The following is a 19,721-nucleotide window of genomic DNA, read 5'->3' on the forward strand; positions in this document are numbered from 1 at the left end:
CTCCTAATTTCATGTCACCTGCAAACTTAATGATCAAGCTGTGCACTCACATCCAAATCATTTATATAAAGAAGAAATAACAAGGGTCCTAACACTGATCCCTGTGGCACACCACTAGTCACCAGCCTCCATTCCAAGAAACAACCTCCAAGCACCACCCTCTGCTTCCTACCTCTGAGCTAATTTTGAATCCCCCTAGATTCTATGGGACCTAAGCTTCCTGACCAGCCTACCATGCAGGACCTTGTTGAAGGTCCTGCTAAAGTCCATGTTCGTGTTCAACCAGGTTCAGGAATCATGGCTCATGTGATTCTTGGAGAATTCCAGGTTCTGAAGGAGAGCATGAAGCACCTGAATCTTCTGAAAGTCCACTTTGCTAGCAAATCTTTGCAGCCTATCAGCCTCGGGTTCTCATCTATAGAAAAAATGGACAAAGTTCCTTTTCCCTGAGTTCAGAACATTGGAGACTTCAAAGGTATGGTAGGCAGTAAATTGTGAAATATAGCATGGATTAGCTGCCATTATCATCTGGAGTGATCCAGAAGCTAGAAAACTAAGATGTTAGTGGCATTGATCTCCACATGCAGAGGAGTGCAAGCAGGATTGTGTTACTGAATCTGTGTCCATGGAAGATCACAGACTTCTCTCACTAGTTAGGAAATCTTAACCTCTGGAGACATTACTCCCCAAAGATTAATGTGGGGCCCTGTTTACCCCAGATGGATAAGAACAGTTTTTGTCCTACAGCTCCAGCCCATACAGCACCATCATAGATCTATCACAGAGACACATGTAAGGAGGCATTTACTGTGTTAAGGATGTTTGACCTCAACCAAAGTCATTGTGGTCATCAGATATAGTGTAATCAGCAATCAGCTTCTAAGGTCTTCTATAGTTGACTGCAGAAATTTGTGCAAGGTGTGTTAATGAACTTGTGACATAAAAACATACTTTTGTTGTGACTAGCCAATGACTGGTTCTATGTGGAACAACATGACCCAAATCATCCCATCACATATTTCTTTATGATACTGAAGTAGGCCACGGTGTTTATCCTGGCACTCAGGGAAATTACATCAATTTCATTTCTCCAGTCATTTCCCTGTATTTAACCTTTTCTCTCTCACGTGCTGGTCAATATCACCCTGATTCTCTGACCACACACCCACATTCAGTGTAGTTTATGGGTAATCAGTTAAACCCATCAAAAAGCATCCTTTTAGGATGTGGGAAGAAACTGGACACTGGGAGAAACCCACACAGGCACAGGGGGAACATGCAAATTCCATTCATAGCAGCACCAGAGGTCAGAATCAATTCCAGGTTGCTGGAATTGTGAAGCAGCAGCATTGTGCCATCTCTCTGGGCAATATTCTTAAACAATTGACATAATTCCAAACTCATACTAAATGGGACTACTGCACATGCAGACTTATTGAGCAGACTTCCCAGACCTGGAAATTGGGACTGCGCTGCTGGACTCCAGTGAAGCACAAGCAAGTCCTGGCATTAGTGCTGGTGTGAGGACAGAAGATCCAATCATATTGTTTGGATGCTGGATGCCAAACACTAAATGTTTCAATGCGTATTTGGAGTTTTATCCACTCTAGCTTCACACTAATGTGATCATGGCATGAAACCATTCTTCCTGCTTGTTTTCAGAAACCAATAAGCTTTGTCCCCTATTTTCTTGATTTCTCTTTTCCTTTTTTGTATGGTTTCCTATTTCCTTGTGTACTTAAGGTTATAAGCTTATTTAAACATAATGATGAGAATTATAAACTGTAGGTCTTGATTGAACAATAGCCAATGTACATCAGTAATCACTGAATATGTGATAATTGATTGAGTTGGAATATAACTGCAAATGCAGCAGGGCTCTTGTTTCTGGAAAAAGGAAAAAATTAAGTCCAGTCAGGACAACAATGGAATAGTCAAGTCTGGAGGTGACAAATGGGGTGAAAGTCATGAGGGATTTTGTCGTTGGGGCAGGGGTGAAAACAGGCTAAGTTATCAAGGAAGAAGCAAACAGAATTGGCAATAAAATAGATGTAAGATTAACTATTTACATATCTATATATTGTTATATGATATTCAACTCATGGGATTAGTTCCCACTGTACCACCAGCACCAAATCCCATTTGCTTCTCCTAACTAGAATTGACTTTATTGCATTCATCTGTCATACTATAAGCTGGGTGAGAAGCAATCATTAAAATGTTTTCTTTTTCAGATATTAAACATCTACCAGAAATATCAATTTGCAATGAAGATCTTAGAAAAGTCTTGCAAAAAAATCCAACTGTAGTGAAAGAATTGCATAAAATAGTTGAGCAAAGTTTGGCTGAAAAGTTAGAAAACCTTGGGATAGAATCTGTAAGTGATTATGCCTGTATATAACCATAAAAATATTGCTTTATCTCAGATGTCTTGCAAAATTATACATAGTACAGGAACAGGCCCCTTGGCCCACAACGTCTGTGCCAAACATGATGCCAAATTAAACCAACTCTTCTGCCTGCACATGATTCATATTCCTCCATTCCCTGCATATTCATGTGTCAATCTACCACTAACGTATCTGCCTCCACCACTATCCAGTTCCAGGCAAATACCACCCTGCGTATAAAAAAAAATCCTTGCCCCGCACATCTCCTTTAAACTTTTCCCTTCTCAACTTCATGCATTTTCTCTAATACTTGATGCTTCTGCCCTAGGAAAGAATTCTGACTCTCTACTCTATCTATGCCTTTAATAATTTTATGAACTCCCCTCAGCCTCCGACATTCAGAGAAAACAGCAGAAGTTCGTCCAACTTCTCCTTATAGCTCAAACCATCTAATACAGGCAGCATCCTGGTAAACTTCTGTACCTTTTCCAAAGTTTCCACATTTAATATATGTTGTTAAATTTTCTGCATAAATTTTAGTACCTTCCACCCCACCCAGACAACCATCCTTCCAAGTCACCTGATGTATGAACATCAAATTTACTTTGTGGAGAAGGGATATTACACTAACATGTTCATTTTTCTTGTTTTTTTCTTAGACTGTAAAACTTGGTAAATTGGTGTATTATTGTCACATGTACCGAAGTACAGAGAAAAACTTTGTTTTGCATGCCCCTCTATACAGATCATTTCATCACATCAGTACATTTAGGTAGTACAAAGAAAAAGCAATAACATAATGCAGAATAAATTGTTACAGTTACAGAGAAAGTGCAGGCAGACAATAAGGTGCAAGGCCATAATGAGGTAGATTGTGAGGTCAAGTGTCCATCTTATTGTATAAGGGGACTGTACAATAGTCTTATAACAGTGGGGGAACAGCTGTCCTTGAGTCTGCTGGTACGTACTTTCAGGCTTTTTTATTTTTGGCCAAATGGGAGGGGTAGAAGAGAGAATGACTGGGTTGGTGGTAGCTTTGATTATGTTGGCTGCTTTACCGAGGCAGCAAGAAGTATAGACAGAGTTTATGATGGGGAGGCTGGTTTCTGTGCTGTACTGAGTGTGTCCACAACTCTCTGAAGTTTCTTGCGGTCTCGGGCAGAGAAGTTGCCATACCAAGCTGTGATGCATACAGATAGGATGCTTTATATCGTGCATCTATAAAAATTGGTGAGGGTCAACAGGGACATGCCAATCTTCTTTATTCTCCAGAGGAAGCAGAGGAATCTACATGGTTGGACCAGGAGAGGCTATTGGTGATGTTCACTCCTAGGAACTTGAAGCTCTCAACCCCCTTGACCTCAGCACCATTGATGTAAACAGGAGCATGTGCACAGCTCCACTTTCTGAAGTCAATGACCAGCTTTTTTGTGTTGCTAACATCGACGGAAAGATTGTTGTCATGACACCATGCCACTAGGCTCTTTATCTCCTTTCTGTACTTTGACTTACTGTTATTTGAGATTTGGCCCACAACAGTGGTGTCATCTGCAAACTTGTAGATGGAGTTAGAGCAGAATCTGGTCATGCAGTCATGAATGTATAGGAAGTAAATAGGGGGCTGAGGACGTAGCCTTCTGGGGCACCAGTGTTGAGGGTAATCATGGCGAAGGTGTTGCTGCCTATCCTTACTGATTGCGATCTGTTGGTCAGGAAGTCAAGGATCCAGTTGCAAAGGGAGGTGTTGAGTCCTAGGTCTAGGAGTTTGGAAACGAGTTTGCTTGGAATTATGAAATTGAAGGCAGAGCTGTAGACAATAATTAGTAGTCTAACATTGGTGTCTTTGCTAGTCACCTGGTCCAGAGATGAGTGTAGGGCCAGGGAGATGGAGTCCACTGTAGACCTGTTTTGGCAGTAGGCAAATTACAGTGGGTCTGGGAGGCTGGAGTTGATGTATGCCATGACCAGCCTCTTGAAGCACTTCATGATGGTGGATGCCAGAGCTACCGGGTAGTAGTCATTAAGGCACATTATCTTATTTTTCTTCAGTACTGGGATGATTAGTAGTCTTCTTCAAGTAGGTGGGAACCTCAGATTGAAGTAGGAAGAAGTTAGAAATGTCTGTAAATATCCCCGCCAGCTGATCCACACAGCATCTAAGGACACTGCCCGGGACCCCATCCAGGCCAAATGCTTCCGTGGGTTCACACTCCATAAGACTGATCTAATGTCTGCAATGTCAGGATTGGAATTTCCTTCAATTTTCAGAAGATGACATCTTTCAAAACTTTGTCATAAAATGAAAAATGGACAGTTAAATTTTGGGAAGGCAAAAGGAGAGTCATATATTTTGTAAATATTGATTGACACCTCCAGTGTGTAAAGGGGATGGATGGGGCAGAGTTTGTCAGGTGTGTCCAGGAAGGATTCCTGACACAGTATGTGGACAGGCCGATGAGAGGCCATTTTGGACCTGGAACTAGACAATGAGCCTGATCAGGTTTCAGATCTCTCGGTGGGAGAGCATTTTGCAGACAGTGACTATAACTCCTTGACCTTTACCACAGCCTTGGAGAGGGATAGGAGCAGACGATATGGGAAAGTATTTAATCCTCATGGAAGGGAATCTTGATGCTGTAAGGCAGGAACTTGGGAGCATAAATTGGGAACAGATGTCGTTGGGGAAGTGCACAGTGGAAATGTGGAGGTTTTTTAGGGAGTACTTGCATGGGGTTCTGGATAGGTTTGTCCCACTGAGGCAGGGTAGAGTGAAGGAACCGTGGTTGACAAGAGATGTAGAATATCTTGTCAAGAGGAAGAAAAAAGCTTACCTAAGGTTTGGAAAGCATGGATCAGACAGGGCTCTGGAGAGTTACAAGGTTACCAGGAGGGAGCATAAGAATGGAATTAGGAGAGCTAGAAGGGGGCATGAGAAGTCCTTGGCGAGTAGGATCAAGGAAAAACCCATGGTGTTCCACAGGTATGTGAAGAATAGGGGGGTGACTAGATTGAGGGTAGGACTGATCAGGGATAAAAGAAGAAACATGTGCCTGGAGTCGGAAGAGGTAGGGGAGGTCCATTATGAATACTTTGCTTCAGTATTCCCCAGTGAGAGAGACCTTGATGATTGTGAGGATGGCGTACAACAGGCTTATACGCTAGGGCATGTTGATGTGAGGAAAGAGGATGTGCTGGAACTTTTGAAAAACATTAGGATAGATAAGTCACCGGGGCCGGCAAGATATATCCAAGGTTATGACTGGAAGCGAGGGAGGAGAGTGCTCCGCCTTTAGTGATGATCTTTGTGTCCTCACTGGCCACAGGAATAGTGCCAGATGATTGGAGGGTGGCAAATGTTGTTCCTTTGTTTAAGAAAGGGAGTAGAAATAACCCTGGGAATTACAAGCCAGTGAGTCTTACTTCAGTGGTGGGCAATTACTGGAGAAGATTCTTAGAGACAGGATTTATGGGCATTTGGAGAAGCATAGTTTGATTAGGGACAGTCAGCATGGCTTTGTGAGGAGCAGATCGTGCCTCACGAGCCTGACTGAATTCTTTGAGGATGTGACAAAGCACATTGATGAAGGTAGAGCAGTGGATGTGGTATGCGTGGATTTGGTTCCTGATAAGGCATTTGATAAGGTTCCTCATGGAAGGCTCATTCAGAAAGTCAGAAGGCATGGGATCCAGGAAAACTTGGCTGTGTGGATTCAGAATTAGCTTGCCCATAGAAGACAGGGAGTGGTGGTTGACGGAGCGTATTCTGCCTGGAGGTCGGTGACCAGTGGTGTTCCGCAGGGACCCCTGCTCTTTGTGATTTATATAAATGACTTGGATGAGGATGTGGAAGGGTGGGTTAGTAAGTTTGCTGATGACATGAATGTTGGTGGTGTTGTGGATAGTGTAAAAGGTTGCTGTAGATTACAACAGAACATTGATAGGATGCAGACCTGGGCTGAGAAGTGGCAGATGGACTTCAACTTGGATAAGTGTGAAGTGATACACTTCAGGAGATCGAATTTGAAAGCAGAATACAAGGTTAATGGCAGGACTCTTAGCAGTGTGGAGGAACAGAGGGATCTTGGGGTCCACAGCCATAGATCTCTCACGGTTGCCGTGCAGGTTGATAGGGTTGTTAAGAAGGTGTATGGTGTGTTGGCCTTCATTAATCAGGGTATTGAGTTCAAGAGCCGTGAGGTGATGTTGCAGCTCTATAGAACTCTGGTTAGACCACACTTGGAGTATTGTGTTCAGTTCTGCCTGCCTCATTACAGGAAGGATGTGGAAACTTTGGAGAGGGTGCAGAGGAGATTTTCCACGTTGATGCCTGGATTGGTGAGCTTGTCTTAAGAGGATAGGTTGAGTGAGCTGGGGATTTTCTCTTTGGAGAGAAGGAGGATGAGAGGTGACTTGATAGAGGTGTACAAGATGATAAGAGGCATAGATTGAGTGGACAGTCAAAGATTTTTTCCCAGGGCGACAATGGCTAACACGGGGCATAATTTTAAGGTAATTGCAGGAAGATATAAGTGGGATATCAGAGATAAGTTTTTTACACAGAGTGGTGGGTGCGTGCAACGCACTGCCGGCAGAGGTTGTGAGGGCAGATACATTAGGGACATTTAAGAGACTCTTAGATAGCCACATGAATGATAGAGGGTTAGATAGATCTAAGAGCAGGATAAAATATCAGCACAACACCGAAGGACCTGTACTGTGCTGTAATGTTCTGTGTTCTAAATGGTATAATATTGCAGTCCCTATACACCACCAGTAAAAGGAATGAATGTTTAGGGCCATTGAAGGAGCACCAATGAAGCAGGCTGCTTTGTCCTAGATGGTGATGTTGATGCTGCACCCAGCCATGCAAATGGAGAATGTTTCATCACGCTCCTGATTTGGGCTTTGTGGAAAGGCCTTGGGTGTCATCAGGTGAGTCAGTTGCTGCTCACTCAGCTTCTAACCTGGGGTGTTCTAGCCACTTGATTTCTGTGGCTCATCCAATTTTTGGTGAGTGGCAACCCCTCCCCCCACCACCCCCACCCACCTTCCCACCAACCCCCCCCCTCCCCCCCGCCAGGATGTTGGTGGCAGGAGAATTGGCAATGGTAATGGCATTGAACTTTTAAGGGTTGGTGGTTAAACTGCCTCTTGCTGAGACGGCCATGGCCTGTGATTTTTGTGACAAAAATGTTTCATAGGATACTTTCTATGGTGCATAACCATAGAACCGTACAGCACAAAACAGGCCCTTCGGCCCATCATGTTGTGCCGTCCATCAAACCACCCTCACACTATCTAACCCTTTCCTCCCGTATATCCCTCTATCTTATGTTTGGTCTTATGTTTGCAGTGTCAGATGTGGGGACCCTGGGAGACTACCAGACTCCCCGATAACTACATCTGCGCAAAGTGCACCGAGATGCGGCTCCTCAAGGAACGGATTGAGAGTCTGGAGCTGCAGCTCGATGACCTTTGGTTGGTTAGGGAGAGTGAGCAGGAAATAGACAGGAGTTATAAAGAGTTTGTAGACAGCACCTCTGTGGCAGTCCCCCTCAAAAACCGATATCTCATTTTAGATTCGGTTGGAGGGGATGACCTGATAGAGGAAGACCTCAGCAACCGGGACCTTGGCACCGTGCCTGGTACTGTGGTCCAGCGGAGGAAGCGAAATGCAGTGGTTATTGGGGATTCTATAGTAAGGGGTACGGATAGCAGATTCTGCGATAGTGACAATGAGTCTCGGATGGTGTGTTGCCTCCCTGGTGCCAGGGTACGGGATATCACCGACCAGGTCCAGAATATTCTGAGGGGAGAGGGTGAGCAGCCAGAAGTCTTGGTACATGTAGGTACCAATGACATAGGTAGAAAAAGAGAAGAGGTCCTGAAGGAGGAATACAAGGCATTGGGGAGAAGGTTGAGAAATAGGATCTCAAGGGTAGTAATCTCAGGATTACTACCTGTGCCACGTGTCAATGATAGGAAGAATAGAAAGCTCTGGCAGATGAATGCGTGGCTGAGTGACTGGTGCAGAGGGCAGGGCTTCAGATTTTTGGATAATTGGGACCTTTTTTGGGGGAGGCATGACCTATTCGCTAAGGATGGGTTGCACCTAAACTCCAAAAGTTCCAATATCTTGGCGGGAATGTTTAATTCAGTTGTAGGGGAGGGTTTAAACTGATCTGGCAGGGGGATGGAAACCAGGATGTTAGGTTACAAGATGCTAGGGTAAAGGAGGAAGTTTATAGAAGAAAGTCCAATGAGGATGGCAAGAAGGACAGGCAGGTGAGAAGTCAGGATATTTTGCTGAATAATAGAAGTACAACAAGTCAGGATGTTAGGATACAGAATGTTAGGATAGGGGATGAGGTATATAGAAACATGTCTAAGGTAGTATGTAGTGAAGAAGGTAAGAAGGATAGACAGGTGGAAAGCCAGGATAATCTGCTGAACAATAGAAGTACAACAAAATTAATAGCAGATACCGGACTAAACGTACTATATTTAAATGCACGTAGCATTAGGAATAAAGTAGATGACCTAGTGGCACAACTACAGGTTAATAAATACGACATTGTGGCAATCACCGAGTCATGGCTTTATGATGGATGTGATTGGGAACTGAATGTCCAGGGGTACACAGTGTATAGGAAGGATAGGTGGGTAGGCAGAGGGGGAGGTGTGGCCATGATGGTTAGTAGTGATATAAAATCAATAGAAAGGAAGGATATTGGGTCAGAGGAGGTGGAATCCTTGTGGGTGGAGCTAAGAAATGGCAAGGGTAAAAGGACAATAGTAGCAGTCATATATAGGCCCCCAAATAGCAGTCAGCAAGTGGACGATAAGTTGCAGTTTGAGATAGAAAAAGCATGCCAGAGTGACAATGTGAAGATAATCATGGGGGATTTTAACATGAAGGTGGACTGGGAAATCCAGAATGGCAGTAGTACTCAGGAGAGGGAGTTTGTGGAATGTCTAAGGGACGTTTTTCTAGAGCAACTTGTTGAAGAGCCCACTAGGGGATCAGCTGTTTTGGATTGGGTGCTGTGTAATGAACCGGAGGTGATTAGGGAACTAAAGGTAAAGGAACCACTGGGAACCAGTGATCACAATATGATTGAGTTCAGTTTCAAGTTTGAGAAGGAAAAGCTGATAACTGGTGTATCGATATTTCAGTGGAACAAAGGAAATTACAATGGTATGAGAGAGGATTTGGCCCTAATTGATTGGAAGAGTAAGCTGGCTGGAGGGACGGCAGAGGAGAAATGGAAGGAATTTCTACAGGAAATAAGGAAATTGCAGGATAGATATATTCCAAGAAAAAAGGTTTTGAATGGAAAAAAGGCACAAATGTGGATAACGAGAGAGGTGAAGGCTAAAATAAAAGCAAAAGGGGCGGCGTACAAAGAAGCAAAAATTAGTAGGAAAACAGAAGACTGGGAAGCTTTTAAAAACCTGCAGAGAGAAACTAAGAAGGTCATTAGGAAAGAAAAGATGAATTATGAAAGGAAGTTGGCGGATAACATTCGAAAGGATACTAAGAGTTTTTTTAAATACATAAGGTGTAAAAGAGAGACATGGGTTGATATAGGACCAATTGATAACGGTACAGGAGCTATTATAATGGACGATAGAGAGATGGCAGAGGAATTGAATGAATATTTTGCATCGGTCTTCACCGTGGAGGACATCAGCAATGTGCTGGTTAGTCAGGAGTCTCATGAAATGGAATTGAGTTCAGTTAAGATTACTAGGGAGAAGGTGCTAGGAAAACTAAATGGGCTAAAGACTGATAAGTCTCCCGGACCGGATGAGATGCATCCCCGGATTCTGAATGAGGTGGCTTTAGAGATAGCAGAGGCATTGGCGATAATTTTCCAAAAATCGATAGATTCCAGCATGGTTCCGGAGGACTGGAGGGTTTGCAAATGTAGTTCCATTGTATAAGAAAGGTGGGAGGCAGCATAAAGGAAATTACAGACCTATTAGTCTGACGTCAGTGGTGGGAAAGTTATTGGAATCTATCCTCAAGGATGGGGTTACGGAATACCTAGAGGCGCAAGGCAAGATAGGTCCTAGCCAACATGGTTTTGTGAAGGGAAGATCCTGCCTGACCAACCTATTGGAGTTTTTTGAAGAAATCACAGGTAGGGTGGATAAGGGAGAGGTGGTAGATGTTGTGTATTTAGACTTTCAAAAGGCCTTCGATAAGGTGCCTCACAAGAGACTGATTAATAAGATGAGAGGTCATGGAATTACGGGTAGGATAACAAAATGGGTGGAGCATTGGCTGGTTGACAGGAAGCAAAGAATGGAAATAAAAGGATCTCGTTCTGGTTGGTTACCGGTTACTAGTGGTGTGCCACAGGGGTCGGTGTTGGGACCGCTCCTTTTTACCTTGTACATTAACGATTTGGATGATGGAATAAATGGTTTCGTGGCTAAGTTTGCGGATGACACCAAGATAGGGGGAGGAGTAGGGAGTATTGAAGAGATAGGAAGGTTGCAGAGGGACCTAGACAATTTAGTAGAATGGGAAAGGAAATGGCAGATGAGATTCAATGTAGGGAAATGTGCAGTTGTACACTTTGGAAGCAGAAATAAGCGGGCAGATTATTATCTAGGAGGAGAGAAAATCCAAAGCACGGAAGTACAAAGGGACTTGGGGGTACTCGTGAAGGATACCTTAAAGGTTAACCACCAGGTCGGATCAGTGGTAAAGAAAGCGAATGCTATGTTGGCATTCATTTCGAGAGGTATAGTGTATAAAAGTAAGGAAGTGTTGATGAGGCTCTACGGGGCACTAGTGAGGCCTCATTTGGAATATTGTACGCAGTTTTGGGCCCCACATCTTAGGAAGGATGTGTTGACGTTGGAGAGGGTTCAGAGGAGATTTACGAGGACGATTCCAGGAATAAAAAGGCTTACGTATGAGGAGCGTTTGTCGGCTCTTGGAGTGTACTCACTGGAGTAAAGAAGAATGAGAGGGGACCTCATAGCGCCATTTAAAATATTGATAGGAAAGGACAGAGTAAATGTGGCTAGGCTGTTTCCCTTGGTGGGTGAGTCCAGAACAAGAGGGCACAATCTTAGAATTAGAGGGTACAGTTTCAAAACAGAGATGAGGAAAAATTTCTTTAGCCAGAGGGTGGTGAATTTGTGGAACTCCTTGCCACGTAAAGCAGTGGAGGCCAGATCAGTGGGGGCATTCAAGGAGGAGATAGATAGATATCTAAATAGTCAGGATATCAAGGGATATGGGGATAAGGCTGGAAATTGGGATTAGAATAGTTTTTTTTCTTCCCCCATTCCCCATTTCTCATTTCTATTACCCTTTCCTTGGAGCAGACTCAATGGGCCGAATGGCCTGCTTCTGCTTCCTTGTCTTGTGATCTTGTGATCTCACATTCTTCCATGTGCCTATCCAACAAACTCTTGAACCTGTCCAATGTATCTGCCTCCACCACCACCCCAGGTAGTGCATTCCATCTACCAACCACTCTCTGGATGAAAAACCTCCCCCTGACATCTCCCCTGAACCTCCCACCCATAACCTTAAAGCCATGGCCTCTCGTCTTGAGCATTGGTGCCCTGGGAAGGAGGCGCTGACTGTCTACTCTATCTATTCCTCTCAATATTTTATATACCTCTATCATGTCTCCTCTCATCCTCCTCCTTTCCAGTGAATAAAGCCCTACCACTTTAAGCGTCTCCGCATATTCCATATGCTCTAATCCAGGCAGCATCCTGGTAAATCTCCTCTGCACCCTCTCCAACGCCTCCACATCCTTCCTATAATGCGGCGACCAGAACTGAACACAGTACTCTAAGCGTGGTCTAACTAGAGTTTTGTAAAGCTGCATCACCACTTTGCGGCTCTTAAACTCAATCCCACAATTTATGAAAGCTAACATCCCATAGGTCTTCTTAACTGCTCTATCCACCTGTTAGGCAACGTTCAGTGAACAGTGAATATGAACCCCCAAATCCCTCTGCTCCTCTACACTGCCAAGTACCTCGTCATTTACCTTGTACTCTGCCCTGGAGTTTGTCCTTCCAAAGCGTACCGCCTCACACTTCTCCAGATTGAACTCCATCTGCCACTTGTCAGCCCAGATCTGCATCCTATCAATATCCCCCTGTAAGCTCCGACAGCCCTCCACACTATCCACGACACCGCCGATCTTAGTGTCGTCCGCGAACTTACTAAGCCAGCCTTCCACCACCTCATCTAAGTCATCTATAAATATCACAAAAAGTAGAGGTCCCAGAACCGATCCCTGCAGGATACCACTAGTCACTGCCCTCCAATCCGAGGGCACTCCCTCCACCACAACCCTCTGCTTTCTACAGGCAAGCCAATTCCTAATCCACACAGCCAAGCTTCCCTGGATCCCTTGGCCTCTGACCTTCTGAAGAAGCCTACCTGATCAAAGGCCTTACTAAAATCCATATAGACCACATCCAACGCACTACCCTCATCAATCTTCCTCATCACCTCGTCAAAGGACTCTATCAGGCTTGTGAGGCAAGATCTTCCCTTCACAAAGCCATGCTGGCTGTCCCTAATCAGTCCATGATTCTCTAGGTGTTCATCAATCCTATCCCTTAAAATCCTTTCTAACAGCTTACCTACCACAGTCGTGAGACTCACTGGTCTGTAATTCTCTGGACTATCCCTACTACCTTTTTTGAACAAGGGGACAACATTCGCCACCCTCCAATCCTCCGGCACCATCCCCGTGGACAGTGAGGACTCAAAGATCCTTACCAGTGTGGTTCAACAATCTCCTCCCTCGCCTCTCGAAGCAGCTTGGGGAATATCCCGTCAGGCCCCGGAGATTTATCTGTCTTGATATTATGTAACAACTTCAACACATCCTCTCTCTTGATATCTACAACCTCGAGAACATTACCCTTCCCAGCACTCCCTTTCGCGTCATCAAGACCCCTCTCCTTGGTGAATACCGAAGAGAAGTATTCATTGAGAACTTCTCCCACTTCCGCCGCCTCCAGGCACATTCTCCCACCTTTGTCTTTAATCGGACTTACCTTTACCCTAGCCATCCTCCTACCCTTCACGTAAGTGAAAAAGGCCTTGGGATTTTCTTTAACCCTATTAGCCAACACCTTTTCATGTCCCCTTCTAGCTCTCCTCAGCCCTTCCTTAAGTTCCTTCCTCGCTACCCTATATTCCTCACGGGCCCTGTCTGAACCTTGCTGCTTATACCTTATGTATGCTACCACCTTCTCCCTAACTAGTCATTCCACCTCTCTCGTCACCCTCGGTTCCTTCACCCTGCCATTCCTTCTCTTCCTCACCGGGACATATTTATCCCTAACATCCTGCATAAGATCCCTGAACATCGATCACATCTCCATAGTACATTTCTCTTCAAAAAGGACATCCCAATTTACACTCCCAAGTTCTCTCCTTATAGCCTCATAGTTCGCCCTTCCCCAATTAAATATCTTCTTGTCCTCTCTGCACCTGTCCCTGTCCATGACAATTTTAAAGGTTATGGAGCAATGGTCACTGTCCCCCAATTGTTCACCCACCAATAGATCCTTCACCTGTCCCAGTTCATTTCCTAAAACTAGATCTAGCATGGCATTCCCTCCAGTCGGCCTGTTGACATACTGCATCAGGAATGCCTCCTGGACACATTTAACAAATTCCGACCCATCTAAACCTTTGGCACTAAGCAGGTTCCAGTCTATATTTGGGAAGTTGAAGTCTCCCATTATAACAACCCTGTTATTTTTGCTTCTCTCCAAACACTGCCTGCCAATCTGCTCCTCTATATCTCTACTGCTACCGGGGGGCCTATAGAATATTCCTAGTAGAGTAACTGCTCCTTTCTTGTTCCTTACAGACTCTAGAGATGATCCTTCTACAACATCCATCCTTTCCGCTGCCGTGACAGTGTCCCTGACCAGTATCGCCACCCTTCCTCCTCTTCTCCCCACTTCCCTATCCCTCTTAAAACACCAAAAACCAGGAATATTCAATATCCACTCCTGCCCTGATGTCAGCCACATCTCAGTAATAGCCACAATATCATAGTCCCCCATACTTATCCAAGCCCTCAGTTCATCTCCCTTATTCCTGACACTTCTTGCATTTAAGTAAACACACTTCAGTCCATCTACCTTACTACTTTTATAGCCTGTATTCTGCTTCTCCTTCCCCAAATCCTCTCTACCTGCTTAATATAACTTTTCCCCATCCTCTTCTTCCTCTGACCTACTCCTCTGGTTCCCTTCCCCTTCACAAACTAGTTTAAACCCTCCTGAACCACCATAGCAAACCTAGCCGCAAGGATATTGGCCCCCTTCTGGTCCGGGTGTAACCCGTCCTCTCTGTACAGGTCCCACCTTCCCGAGAAGAGATCCCAATGATCCAGAAATCTAAAACCCACACTCCTGCACCAACTTCTCAGCCATGCATTTATCTGCCACCTCCTCCTGTTCCTGCCTTCACTATCGCGTGGCACCGGCAGCAATCCCGAGATTGCTACCCTTGAGGTCCTGTTCCTCAGTCTTCTGCTTAGCTCCCTGAACTGCCTCTTCAGGACCTCATCCCCCTTCCTACCTATGTCATTGGTGCCAACATGGACCACAACTTCTGACTGCTCTCCCTCCTGCTCAAGAATCCTGTGGACCTGATCAGTGACATCCCGGACCCTGGCACCTGGGAGGCAACATGCCATCCGGGATTCATGCTCACTGCCACAGAACCTCCTATCTCTTTCCCTGACTATCGAGTCCCCTATCACTACCACATGTCTCTTTCCCACCCTTCCCTTCTGAGCAGCAGTACCAGTCCCAGTGCCAGAGACCTGGTTACTGCAGCTAGACCCCTGCAGGTCATGCCCCTCAACAGCCTCCAAGGTGGAAAACCTGTTTCCGAGGGGAACAGCCTCCGGGGTTCCCTGCTTTGTCTGCCTGCCTGACTTCTTCCTCTTCCCTCCCCTGACAGTCACCATTCTATCTGCATCCTGAACCTCAGATGTACCCGCTGTAAGGGGGGTGACTGTCTCCTGATGGACCGTGGCTGCATAACTCTCTCCCTCCCTTATGCTGCGCAGTGTTTGTAGCTGCGACTCCAGCTCATCAACTCTGAGTCTAAGTTCCTTCAGCCTCAAGCACTTACTGCAGATGTGGCCATCTTGGACCGCAGCAAGGTCCACGAGTTCCCACATCAAACAGCTGCAGCATATGACCATGTCCTCCATCTGACTACCTTTTTTATCCCCCTAGTTAATCCCACCTACAAATCTATAATAGACAACAGGTAAACCTTACCTTTACCTACTTACCAGCTACTTACCCTCCTTGCCCCTTCACGCCGAAGCCCCTTGAGCCAAAGCCCGACCACTCTGCTGCCTCTCACTCTGCTGCCCGCTCTGACGCTGCCTTCTCTGTAGGCTGTTTGCTTTTTTAAGCCGCCCGTGCTGTGCCTGCGCAGTCTAGCCCCTACTCGATCAGTTAGAAAAAACTTTTAAAACACTTACAAAAGCAAGTTATAAAAAATCTAACCCTTACCGTAACAAAAACTAACCCTTACACTTAAAACCCTAATAGAAGTGATAAAAAGAAAAAACTTAGCTGCTCCGAAGTCCTCCGAACCGAAGCCCTCGAGTCGTCCGAAGTTTTTTTTCCCTCTCTCCTCTTTTAAGCTGCCCGTGCCGTGCCTGCGCAGTCCAGCCCCCACTCGACCAGTTAGAAAAAACTTTTAAAACACTTACAAACGTCAACTTTTCTGGTCAGAACTCATCTTCAGGACTCAGTCCTTAAGGAGGGACCTGATCAGAAATGTTGACTGCCTACTTTTCTCCATGGATGCTGCCTGGCCTGGTGTGTTCCTCCAGCATCATCGTGTAATTCACAGTGAAGTTGGATAGGTCTAGAATACTGCCCTAAAAACTCCTGCAGTGGTGTCCTGTGGCAGGGACATTTGACCTCCAACAACCAAAAATGTGGTCCGCCTTTTCAAGAAGGTCTATAGGGAAAAGCCTGATAATCACAGACCCGTGAGCCTAGCATCCATAGTAAGGAAGTTATTGGGGAAAAAATATCTAAGGAACAGTTTTGATAATCACTTGAAAAGGCAGGGACTAATTAGAAATCACCATCAGGGCTTTGCCAAGGACCTATCCTGTCTGACCAATCTGACTGAACTTTTTGAAGAGGTAAAGTGTTTGATCTTGGCAGTGCAGTGAATATAGTTTGCATTGACTTCGTTTACAAGGTTACACATGGGAGACTGGTCCAAAAGGTTAGGGCCCTTGGGGTCCAGGGTAAATTCATAAATTGGATCCAAAATTGGTTTGGCAATTTGGTAGAGGATAAAGGTACAATGTTGTTTTGTGATTTGATGCCTGTGATTAATGGTGTTCCACAGGAATTGGTGCTGGGACCCCTGCTGTTTATAATATACATGAATGATTTGGATCTGGATGTAGGTGGCATGATCAGTACTTCTCAAATGACAAAGATTGGTGGAGACGCTGATAGTGTGGAAGATAGTCTTAGACTACAGGGTGAGATCAATGTGTTGGTGAAATCGGCTGAGAAATAGTAGGAGTTTAATCTAGATTAACATAAAGTGATGCATTTTGGGACTACAATGAGGCTAGGACATACAGCATGAATGGTGGGGTCCTAGTGAGTATTGTGGAACAGAGGGACCTTGATGAACTCAGAACATGGATTGATACGAAGGACAGGGATAATGTAGCCATTACAGAAACATGACTAAGAGAGGGACAGGACTGACAACTTAATGTTCCTGGGTACAGGTGCTTTAGGTGAGATAAAAGGGGAGGAGGAAAGTGAGGAGGAGGAGTTGTGTTTTGATTAAGGGGAACATCATGGCAGTAGTCAGAGATGAAATTACTGAGAGATCATCCAGTGAAGCTTTATGGGTGGAGCTGAGAAATAAGAATGGAGTGACCACAATGTTGGGGTTGTATTATAAGCCCCCTAATAATCAATTGAATTAGATGAACAAATACGCAAAAAGATTTTGGAAAGTTGCAAGAATTATAGGGTTATCATAGTAGGGGATTTTAACTTTCCAAACATAGATTGAGACTGCCATAGTGTTAAGGGATAAGATGGGGTGGAATTTGTTCAGTGTGTTCAGGAAATGCAAAGAGGGCAAAGCGTGACCTAATCTTGGAAAATATGTCAGGGCAAGTGACTGAGGTGTCACTTTGGGACCAGTGACCATAGTTCTATCAGTTTTAAAATAGTTATGGAAAGGGACATAACTGGTCCACTTGTTCAAGTTCTAAATTAGGGCAAGGCAAATTTTCACAGTATTAGACACGTGCTAGCAAAGGTTGATTGGAGTAGGTTGTTTCTGGACAAATGAACTTCCGGCATGTGGGAGGTTTTTAACAGTAAGATAGCAAAAGCTCAAGGTCCACATATTCATTTGGATAAGTACATGGATAAGAAGGGTTTATAGGATACAAGCCAAACACAGGCAAATAGTTGGCATAGATGAGTTGGGCTGAAGGGCCTGTTTCCATGTTGTATTACCCTATGAATTTATGTACCTGTTAGAGTGAAGGGCAAGGCTAGCAGGAGTAGGGGGATTGGTGCACTTTTCGCAGTTTCGGGTGTTGCGTCCACCTGGTGTTATCCGACAACGAGATCGGGTCCCGCCCTAATTATAAGGGAACAGTTATAGCAGTTGACTTGCTATGAAATAGCCAATGATGTTTAATTGTCCATAAATATTTGTAACAGTCTGATCGTTTGTTTCACCGTGTAATTACAAGTCTCTGCAGCAAATGTTTTGAATTTCTCGATTTGCAGAAATCTCAATAGATGTTCATTATCTTTGGCCCATAAGCCCCTGGCGCCAATCACGAGTCCAAAGAACTCGACGATCAACGCCCCCGTTAAATTCTTGACTTGTCCAGTGAGGTGTCTGTATCGTGCTTTTCGACCCAGGCACGAGAGATCGAACTATGATTGTCTTCATACCTGATGGTAACATCCACTACTGCCACCCTGTTGTCTTTAACAAAAATGATATCGGGCTTCCATAACACTCCTTCCTCATCTCTTATGTGTGGTTCTACGAAGGCTCTGGCCAGGAAAAAGGAGGAGACATGGGTCAGGTACAGGTAGCTGGGATCAAGTGAATCCCTGGAGTAGTATAAAGGATGCAGAAATATACTCAAGAAAGAAATCAGGAGGGCAAAAAGGGGACAGAGATAAGTTTGGCAGAGCAGATTAAGGAGAATCCAAAGAGATTTTTTTAAAGTATATTAAGGGGAAAAAGAGTAACATGGAGGTCAATGAGGGCCGGGTGGTAAAAGTAGTATATATGGACCTCAGTGAGGTCTTTGATAAGGTTTCATATGGTAGGCCACTCTGGAAGGTAGATCACATGGAATCCAGGGAGAACTGGTTAATTCAATACACAATTGGCTTGATGGTGGGAAGCAGAGTGTGATGATGCAAGATTGTTTCTCGGAGGCATGTGACTAGTGTTGTGCCTCAGGGGTCATTGTCGGGCTCATTGTTGTTTGTCATTTATATCAACAATTTGGATGAAAATGTACAAGGCATGTTTAGAAGTTTGCAGTTGACACTATGATAGGTGATATCATAAGAAAGTTATTAAGAATTATAGTGAAGATCTTAATCAGCTGGGTAAGTGGGCTGAGGAATGGTAAATGGAGTTTAATTCAGATAAGTGTGAAGTGTTGCATTTTGGAAAATCAAATCAAGGTAGGTCTTCCACAGTGAACAGTAGGGCCCAGGGGAGTGTTGTAGAACAGAGGGACCTTGGAGTTCAGGTACATGGTTCCCTGAAAGTGGAGGTAGACAGGGTGGTGAAGGCAGCATTTAGCACGCTGGTCTTCATCAGTCAGGGCATTGAGTATAGAAGTTGGGAGGTTAAGTTGCAGATGTACAAGATGTTAATGAGGCCATACTTGGAGTATTGTGTTCAGTTTTGGCCACCCTGCTCTCTGAAAGATGTTATTAAATTGGAAAGAGTGCCCTGAAGGTTTACAAAGATGTTGCCAGAACTCAGTTATAGAGAGAGGTTGGATAGGCTGGAACATTTTATTCTTGGAGCATAGGAGATTGAGAGGTGATTTTATAGAGGTGTATAAAATCATGATGGGCATAGATAGGGAAAATGCACTTCGTCTTCTTCCCAGGGTTTTGCATAGGTACATGGATAGGAAAGGTTTAGAAGGGTATGCGCCAAACACAGGAAAATGGGTTGAGCTTGGATTGGCATCTTGGTCGGCATGGACCAGTTGGGCTTAAGGGCCTGTTCCTTTGCTATATGACTCT

General features: G+C 44.6%; 1 protein-coding gene across 1 annotated transcript in view; it reads right to left on the minus strand.

Moving 5' to 3' along the window:
* Nucleotides 1–4,387: 4,387 nt before the first annotated feature.
* The window catches only part of LOC127575814 (claudin-10-like), a 238,612-nt gene continuing 223,278 nt past the window's right edge, over nt 4,388–19,721 (minus strand). Inside the window, exon 5 of the mRNA XM_052025939.1 lies at nt 4,388–4,479. Coding sequence (XP_051881899.1) covers nt 4,464–4,479 — 16 coding nt within the window. The 3' untranslated portion in view covers nt 4,388–4,463. The remainder of the gene's footprint in view (nt 4,480–19,721) is intronic.

The sequence above is a fragment of the Pristis pectinata genome, chromosome 11 (genome assembly GCF_009764475.1).
Source record: "Pristis pectinata isolate sPriPec2 chromosome 11, sPriPec2.1.pri, whole genome shotgun sequence".
In the NCBI taxonomy this organism is placed as follows: domain Eukaryota; kingdom Metazoa; phylum Chordata; class Chondrichthyes; order Rhinopristiformes; family Pristidae; genus Pristis; species Pristis pectinata.